This window comes from Lutra lutra, chromosome 9 (genome assembly GCF_902655055.1).
Source record: "Lutra lutra chromosome 9, mLutLut1.2, whole genome shotgun sequence".
NCBI classification, from domain to species: domain Eukaryota; kingdom Metazoa; phylum Chordata; class Mammalia; order Carnivora; family Mustelidae; genus Lutra; species Lutra lutra.
This window is the reverse complement of record NC_062286.1, coordinates 130,119,950-130,129,166: the sequence shown is the minus strand read 5'-3', so window position 1 is coordinate 130,129,166 and position 9,217 is coordinate 130,119,950. Positions and strand designations below refer to the sequence as shown.

Sequence of the window (9,217 nt, the reverse complement as noted above, 5' to 3'; positions counted from 1 at the left end):
ATGCCCCGGCCTCCGCTGGCTGTACTGGTGGTGACCTTGACCCTGGTGCCCCTCGTGTGCGCTGTCGGCGTGGCAGGCAGCGCCATGGTGGTCCTGGTGGTGCTCCGGAGCCGCCAAATGGTCACACCCACCAACTGTTATTTGGTGAGCCTGGCTGCCGCTGACCTGCTGGTGCTCCTGGCGGCGGGAGTGCCCACCATAGCGGAGGGGGCGTCCACCCGGGTTTGGATCTTCGGCCACGCAGGCTGCCTGGGCATCACCTACCTGCAGTACGTGGGCATCAACGCGTCCACAGGCTCCATCACCGCGTTCACCGTGGAGCGCTACCTCGCCATCTGCCACCCGCTGCGCGCCCAAACTCTGTGCACGGTGGCAAGGGCCAAGCGCATCGCCGCATCGGTGTGGCTGGGCATCAGCGCCTACTGCGTCCTCTGGCTCTTCCTGGTGGACACAAGCGAGACGGCGTACGCCGACGGCGTGCAGGTGCAGTGTGGCTACCGCGTGTCACGCTCTCTATACCTGCCCATCTACTTCCTGGACTTTGCGCTCTTCTATGCGCTGCCCTTGGGCCTGGCCACCGCGTTCTACCTGCTCATAGCGCGCATCCTCTTTGTGGGGCCGCTGCCGTCTGAAGACCGGGGACACTCGGGCTCAGCGCACCAGGGTCGCCCCTCTGGCCACCAGCGCTACTCCTCCAGGGGCAAGAGAGGCGCCCTCAACTCCCGGAAGCAGGTGGGGACCTCAGTCTTCATTGGGACCGCTATGCCCTGCCAGCAGATGGACAGAGGGAAGCTTGGGCCCTTTTGGAGTCAAACTCCTCAAGTGTCAATCCCTGTCCTGCCACTTACTAGGCTTGATTTTGGAGCTACCACTTTGCCTTTCTGAGCCTCAGTTTCCTCCTCCGCTATATGGGGTAATGACAGCGCCCACCACATTGGAGTGTCCTGAGAAATGGGATTAACCATGTGAAGCCTTTAGCCTCTGTGAAGCCATGTCACAAACTAAATGTTCAGTTAAGACTGGTTGTTTTTTTTAAACATTCACGACCAGTGGCCACACCCAGGGTGGTACTCTCCTAATGATCTGGAGACTGAGACTCAGAGAGGGGAAGTGACTTTCCTAAGCCTTTACCCTATCTGACCCTAAAACTGCCTGCATGATCTCTGAGAACCAGCCAGCATAAGAGGGGGATGGGTTGGGATGCGGTCAAGAGAGACCCAGCCCTTAGGGAGCACTTTCCGTGGTATGCCTGGTCCTTTGATCATTCCTGCTATTGAACCCATCCAGGAGGTCTCACGCCTATCTTAATGGATAAAGGAACAGGCTCAGAGGGGACAAGGGAGTGAAAAGGTGACACATGGAGGGAAGTGTCCAGGACTCCTTATATCCTCCACCCACACTCCAGCAGTGTGGTCTTGCAAGGGGATTCAAGGAATGCAGGTGGAAGGAGGGCTCCCAGAGCCCAGCTGGTCTTTATCCTCAGCCTGCCACCCACACCTTCAGCGGGCGGGGGAGGGAGGAGGACACCTCGCCCCTGCTGAGTCACTGCTGAGACAGGCAAGGACCATCTGCACCATCTCCCTTCCTCCTGGGGTGGGTGCACTGTTGGGGGGCTCTTCCAGCTGCCTCAAACAGCTCCTCCTTGCAAGCATGTTAGCTCAAGGTGGGTTTTAGAGGAAAGGGGACTGGACCCAGGCTGAGCCAGTATGGAACAGGAACTCTCTGGCTGTACGCCCAGCATCACCTTCCCCTCCAGACAAATGCCCCTCCCACCTTCCCACCACTTATTTACTTCTCTGTTTACCACTCTCCGGCTCAGCCTAAAAGGGTTGGGTTCAAGCCCCCACCTGGCCTGTGCTTTAGGTGAAACTTCGGCTAGTGAAAATAGTCTTCCCGACCTGGGTCTTTCTAGGGCCCAGCTTTGTTAACATCTTGCTGTGTGGCCTTGGGTAAGTCACTTCACCTCTCTGAGCCTTGATTTTCAACTCTGTAAAGTCATTGTCATTATAGTGCCCATCCACCTCCGTGGATGGTAGTGGGTATTATGAACCTGGCACTTAATAAGTATTCAGTGTAGGGTACCTCTTATTACTGTTTTTTTTTTTTTTTTTGAGCATCAGTGTTTTTTTTTACTGTGGGCAGTCTAAAGACAGCATTCTTTGAAGCCCAAGAGAGCCCTTGCAGAATGCCGTGTACAACAGCAACAGGCGAGAGGCACTGAATGAAAGCAGAATGTCTAGGAGAACAAAGTGGAAAATACTACTGCTGATAGTAGTAGTCAATGATTATCAAGAATCTGCTCTGTGCCAGGCACTGGTCTTATACAAGTTAGTATATTGAGTGTCTGTAACTACTCCAAGATGTATGTGCGGTTATCATCTCAGTTTGACAGATGAGGAAACTGAGTCACAGAGGAGTTGTTCCAGGTGACAGGAACGGTAAGTGCCAGAACCAAGGTCTGAACCCAAGGCAGACTGGCTCCAAAGCCCGCCCCCTGCTATCTAGTAGGAATCACCCAAATGAACCTAAAATGGAATAGAGTTAAATCTGAATTTAGTGAAATCAGGAGTCAAGACTGATTTGGGAATTCCTAAGGTTTCTGGTTCCTGGAGAATATTACAGCACTGAAGCTTATAGATTGAGGCGGGCCGAGGCCTCTTTGGAGGAGTCACTTATACTCCTGGACTCTGAGAAGCAATCTTAGGCAGGAACATTCCAAGCTAGCTTCCTCCTTGATGAGAAAGTCATCTCTCCAGTATTCCTGAGAGCCGATTCCATGTATCCAGGGGTTTCTAGGCAGAACCAGTGCGGCGCGCCCAGAGTGCTGGAGCAATTTAAGCTCTAGTAAGTGACCTTTTGCCACCCAAGATTTGGTCTTGGGAAGAGTCACTGAGGACTCCAGGGGTGGGTGTGGGCGGGCCTGGGTGTGTCACTGTCTCCCATTGACTGATGCTCCCTGGTGGTCTTTCCATTCTGGAATTTAGAGCATCTTTTGAAACCTCTTCCCTGGGGTACCACCTCTAGGAGGCTTTGCTTCAGCTCCACTGTTAGGGAAGTGCTGGCCAAGAATGAAGGGGGGGTGCTGAGAGGTGGGGGAGGGGGACAAGACTGGCAGTCAAAGGCAAAGCCAGGAAGGAGAGTCTGGAGGGGGAGTGGGGAGTGGGGGGCATTGAAAGCACCACCAGCGAGTTCGTGGTCAGGGATGTTGCGGAGAAGGGGTTGAGCTGGACAGAGAGGTATGTCCCAGTTAAACAGCTGGTTAGGAGTAGAACCAGGACCGTAACCTGGCTGTTCCTGGCTCTGAACTCTGTGCACTTGTCATGGTAGTAGTAGAGGTTGTGTTCGCAGCTCCAATCCCACTTAGTGGCTGCCAGGCCCCGTTCTGCTTTCTTTATCTGTATTCACTCCTTTAATCTTCAAGTCCCCCCCCCCCCATAAAGGCAGTGGATTCGAGAATTTACTGCTACTAAAAACGGCGACCCATCCAAGGGCTTCAAGGGTGGATTGGGGGTATTGGGGGGAGTGTCCCTTACTGAAAATGGCTTGAGTGGGGTCTGGAAGGAGGCACAGCAGTGTCCTAGCTGGGGATGGGACAGGCATCATGGAGGGGGGCGGGGGGATGCATGAGGGCACCAATCGCAAAGGCCCAGATGCTCTTTTGGCCTCTTCCCCTCCCAAGCCCGCAGAGAGGCAGGGAACCCGGGATTCTCCCTCGGTGCCCACCCACACGTCCCTCTATTTCCTGTCTTACCTGGTAGGTCACCAAGATGCTGGCTGTGTTGGTGCTGGTTTTCGCTCTGCTGTGGCTGCCTTACCGCACCCTGGTGGTGGTGAATTCCTTCCTGAGCCCGCCCTACCTCAGCCCTGGCTTCCTGCTCTTCTGCCGCCTTTGCGTCTACCTGAACAGCGCAGTCAACCCCGTCATCTACGCCCTTATGTCCCAGCGCTTCTGGGAGGCCTTCCACAGTCTGTTTCAGTGCCAGCGGGCCGGTCCCCAGCTCCCGCCCCAGGAGGCCACCCCTGTGTACTACAGTGTCATCAAAGATTGTTCCCAGATCAGGCCGGGCTCTTAGAAGCAACCAGGGAGCACGATGTCCAGACCCGGAGGGGGATCCTGGCCCCTGAGGGCAAGGCCCACTACTTTATCTCTACTGAAGAGGGAGTGGTGTCCAGGGCTGTTTAGTAGAGGTGTGCAGGTTGTGCACTGCACAACCCTAGGGGGTCACCATTAACATCACAGCCTAGACCTGTATATTTGGTAAAACAATTTTCCAGCTTAATAACTATACAAATCTAAGAGGGAGAACCTCTTTATATTTTACACAAAAGCACCCTGTGGCCTAAGGGCAGCCTGGGATGCACCTTTGCAGATTGAGTAGGTCAGGGGCATTCACCAGGGATCTCTTGGGAATCTGGGTGCACTCTTCCTAAAGATTCGGGGAGTGGTTTTTTTTGTTTTTTTTTGTTTTTTTGTCTTGCCAGCATCAGCACCAGATGGTGCCTCCCCCCGGATGCTGATGGTGACATGTGACTCTGTTGAGACCCTGCTACATACAGGGCAGCCTGCGGGGCATTTCAGATACTACAGAGGTGATGCCGACAGGGCCCCCACTCTCAGGAGCTCCCATTCTAACGGGGGAGGGAGGGACGACACGTCCAGCCCAGCACTGGGATCCTGGCTGATGCAACCGATGAGGAAGGCAGGTGGGTGCTGGACGCACTTGCCTTGTCTAAACTAGATGTGAGCCCTCTGGACCTGTGGCCTGGGTCCAGGCTTCTAGGACCACCCAACCTCATAGTGCAGGGAGGGAGGACCGCAAAAAGACTCCTGGAACCAGCCTTACCTGCAGGCAGGGTCTCCATGTTTTCATTGAAAGGAGTCTAGGACATTCCCTCCCCCCCCACCACAAAAAAATTCTTATATTTTTTTCTCTACAAATATCACCAATCCACCGTTGTGCTTATTTGAAGTGGTTAAGCACTGTCTTTCCCAGATATGCACATTTCCTTGGGAGAAGGAGTTAACCTGAAACTTCAGTGTGAATGGGAAGTTCTTAAAAGCCTTTCCTCTAAGAAGAAGGATTTAGGGCGCCTGGCTGGTTCAGTTGGTTAAGCATCTGCCTTCTGCTAGGTCATGATCTCAGGGTCCTGGGATCAAGTTCCTAGGATTGAGTCCTACATCAGACTCCTTGCTTCTCCCTCTCCTTCTGCCACTCCCCAGCTCCTTCTGCTTCTGCTCGCGCTCTCTAGCTCTCAATAAATAAATAAAACCTTCTAAAAAAGAGAGAGAGAAGGCATTAAAGTACCGAAGAACAAAGAACAAAGAAGATAGCATTGGCAGATAGGGAGACAGGGCCAAAATGGAAACTAGGGTGGGGCGGACAAGGGTTTTCTAGGTAGCCCCAACTGCTCTAAGACCTTGGCAAAGAATTGCTAGGGCAAGGTGGTCCCTTTGGGGTCTCCACTCGTCAGACTCAGGAGAAATTCAGACATCTCACAGAATGGGTTAAAGTAAGATTGATTGTGTTGGTAGTAAAGTTCAAGTTGAGGGTCAGGGTGAGAAGAAAATGCACAGGTGCCCCATCCCACTGTTATCTCACAGAAGGGAACGAGGACACGAGTGATTTACTGGACTGTGGTGTAGTCTGTGTTCCAGGGGTGGGATCCCACACCTGTCACTCTCCCTTTTTATGGGGGAGCATGTGAAAGCAGCCTCATCAATGAAGGGAAGCAACAAACTGCCTGGGCACCAGGCAGAAGAGGTTGGGGATGCCTGTGCTTCGCAGGGGTTGTCTGGGCACTGCACCTGCCTTTGGGGACACTGGGAACCATGCAAAGGTACAGCCTCTTCTGCTGTGGAGAGAGCCCCCAGTCTCACGGAAACTAAGAAGGAGGCACTCCCCCTCCATGACACAGAGGGCTCAATGCCCAGGCAACCCTGTGAGAACTTTTGGGGGCCACTTCTGGACAACTCTGCACATTACAGGACTTTTCTTTGAACCTCATTTATACAATGGCATGGGTGCATATGACAGCTGCAGAAATTGCATTAGACATTTTATTATCATTCATTCACTTTGATTCCTTGATTTCTGAATATCCTTTCTGGACATGGGAAATCACCCATGTGTAAATCTTGCTAGAAGGCAGGATGCCGGGGTGCCTGGATGGCTCAGTGGGTTAAAGCCTCTGCCTTCGGCTCAGGTCATGATCCCAGGGTCCTGGGATGGAGCCCCGTATCAGGCTCTCTGCTCAGCAGGGAGCCTGCTTCCTCCTCTCTCTCTCTCTGCCTGCCTCTCTGCCTACTTGTGATCTCTGTCAAATAAATAAATAAAATCTTAAAAAAAAAAAAAAAAAAGAAGAAGAAGAAGAAGGCAGGATGCCTTCTCCCACTAAGGAAATCTGAAAAATCAGACACTTGCTTTTCTTTTCCTCTGCTGCCTGGGATGCGCGTGGGCCATGTGAATTGGATTCAGTTAATCAGAGGCCCAGAACTTGAATCTTCAGCAACTGATACAAATGCACGGGGGAGGGGGAAGGGGGGAGGAGGAAGGCAGGAGTATTTTATTTATGCTAGCAACAGCAAGGGTGGTGTCCATTGTTCAGCGGCAGTGGAAGCAGCCACAGCAGCATGACATCCGCTGTCTGGGGGCAGTGGTGGCAGTGGCATCCCCCAAGATGTAGTTCATTCCTGCCACCCAGTCTGCCCTATTTCCGTCCTGTATTCTAACTTGGTTCAAGGAGTCTCCCGAAATCCTCATTAAAACGTCCATCTTTTTGGTTATGCTGGTCTGAGTCAGTGTCTGTTGCTTGCAACCCAGAAAGCCTGGCTGATCCGGAGGCTTTCATTTCCAGCTGGTCTCTGGGCTCTGACAAGCTAAGCCAAGAGGATTCCCCAATTCTGAGACTCTTCTCCAGCTGTACACCACCGTTTCCACCTCGATGATACACCCACTAGGGCCAATCTGAATCATTGTCCTTCTCCCCCCAGATCACATCCTCCCCACTCCTGAGCCAAAACCCTTGAGTCATCCCACTTCTTCTCCCTTCTCCCTTCCTATCCATGCACTTACTGATGGGAGAAAGCCTCCTTTCATCTCCATTCCCATCTCTTGCTGGACCATTGCCTCCCCCTCCCGCTGACCTGCCCTTAGCCTCTCCAGCTCGCCCCCGTTTCTCCAGAGACTGCTCACATCCGAGGGCACCCTTGGGATGGTCACTATGTATGTGAACTTTGGAGTCAAATTAGATCTGGAGTCAGTAGTCAGCCCACCGCTCCCTAAAGTGTGACCTTAGCCGAGTTATTCCTTAGAACGACAGCTGGTCTGTGTTTGCCCAGGACTGCCCTCACTTTTAGTATGTAAAGTCCCGGGTCCTGGCAAAACCCTTATTTATATTTGTATTTACAAATTATTAATATTATATCTTTCTATTTGTGTAGGTTTTGTTTTCACATCTGTGAAATAGGACCTACAGTGGGATTTAAACTGCAGCATTGTTCTGGTGATCGTTCGGAGGCATGGAAAGTGCTTGCACTTCGCAAGCCTAAAATAAATGCTATTTACTTAAAAATATCTTCCACACAGCGTTCCATTCCTTTCCCTCCCAGCACTCCTTACAATTTGGAATTCTATAGCTCTTTGCAATGCTATAGCTAGTTGTGGCTAATAAAAATTGTGGTCTTCCTCACCAGATTCTAAATAAGCAGATCTTATGAAGGCAGGGGCCGTGTCAGGCTTTTCACTGTTGTTTCCCAGAGCCTAGAACAGTGCCTGGCACACAGCAGGTCTCCAGAAGTCATTGCTGGGTGAATAAATGCTGGATAAGGAACAAAGACCAGCTTTCATTTTAACACTCAAGACCCTTTCCTGTGATTTGGCTTCCAGTCTGAGGAAAGCCTGAGGAGTGGATTGTGACTTATTGGGTTTCTTTGTTGGCAACACAAAGTATTTCTGAATAGCTACATTCAAAAGGAATTTGCTGGAGTTGGTAAGAACCAGAATCAGGATAACTCCAGAGATCTACATAACAGCAATTAATGGGCAAGGGCTTCAGGTCTTCCATATCAGAAAGACTCTGCTCCACTGAGGCCAGGAATGGGACAGGCAACTCACTGGACCATCGTTCAATGGCTGCCATTGACAGTTGTTAGGTTTGGCACTGCTCAATTTCAGCAGGTACAACTCAGAAATCTAAGTGTATGATTCCTCTGGGTTTGTGCAGTGTGCCTATGCAAGTGTATGTGGCATACCTTAATAGAAGTGTGGTAGTTCCACCGAGGAAAATTGAAGTACTGTTCTCAGAAGAAGGTAGTATGGATGTGAGGAGGACCAAGAAAACCAACAGATGTCCTCGAAGATGAGATAACCAAGATAACAGCAGCAAGGAAGTTCACTCTGGTAGTCAGTGACCGTGGTCATTGCTAATTAGCAGTCCTTGCTAATACTGCCACTTAGTGGCCATAGAGAAACCTGTATGATCCAATATCTGCTTCCCGGACCAACTTTGGGACATACTGTCTTCCTCTCCTCCAGCCCCGCTCTATCCCGCTCTCTCTCCTTCCCCCTTCCCTACCCTCCCAATCTCTCAGCTTTCCTCCGGATCCCTTGGATCCTCTCCCCTTTTCTTCTCCTCCTCCCCCTCGACTATCCTGGCTAATTAATCATCTCTGGGGACTAGGCGCTGAGCTCTATGCTGGCTGAGTCCCTAGAGCTGAGGACACGAGAAGCCATAGAACTCAGACCCTATCCCCTTCTCATCACTTTCCCTGTTTTCCTCCTCCTTGCAATATTTTCCCCTTTCTTTTTTAAACCATTCCTGCAACAAATCTTTCATAGCTGGAGCGCTACCCACATGCCAGAATCAGCCCAAGATGCCACGATGCCAGAAATTCAGTTCATGGATTTCTACTCTCCCAAGACCCACTGGTGTCGTATTGCCCAAATAAGACTCAAGAGAGATGCCCATACACACATCAAAGTAAATACGAGGTCATATTTCATTTCATTCTACTAGAGCTGTCAGAAAAACTGCTGGATGGTCATTATATCCCATTAAAAGATGTTGAAGTTTTTAACCTCCAGTATCTGTCAATACGACCTTATTGGAAACAGGGTTTTTAACAGATGACTAAGCTAAGATGAAGTCACTTGGGTGAACCTTAATCAAATATGACTATGTCTTTACAAAAAAAATGAAGTGGGAGAATTTGGACCCA

At 51.0% G+C, this 9,217-nt stretch overlaps 1 protein-coding gene across 1 annotated transcript; it reads left to right on the top strand.

The window, feature by feature from the left end:
• On the top strand, window positions 1-4,073 carry LOC125109904 (thyrotropin-releasing hormone receptor-like). The gene is made up of 2 exons (XM_047746991.1): window positions 1-732; window positions 3,759-4,073. The coding sequence occupies exons 1-2, from the start codon at window positions 1-3 to the stop codon at window positions 4,071-4,073; spliced, it is 1,047 nt and encodes a 348-aa protein (XP_047602947.1).
• Window positions 4,074-9,217: the final 5,144 nt, after the last annotated feature.

Excerpts from the sequence above, each read along its gene's own strand:
- LOC125109904 (XM_047746991.1), top strand. The coding sequence starts at position 1 with ATGCCCCGGCCTCCGCTGGCTGTACTGGTGGTGACCTTGACCCTGGTG. Across the intron at positions 733-3,758 it reads CCCTCAACTCCCGGAAGCAG|GTCACCAAGATGCTGGCTGT; the intron begins GTGGGGACCTCA and ends CTTACCTGGTAG.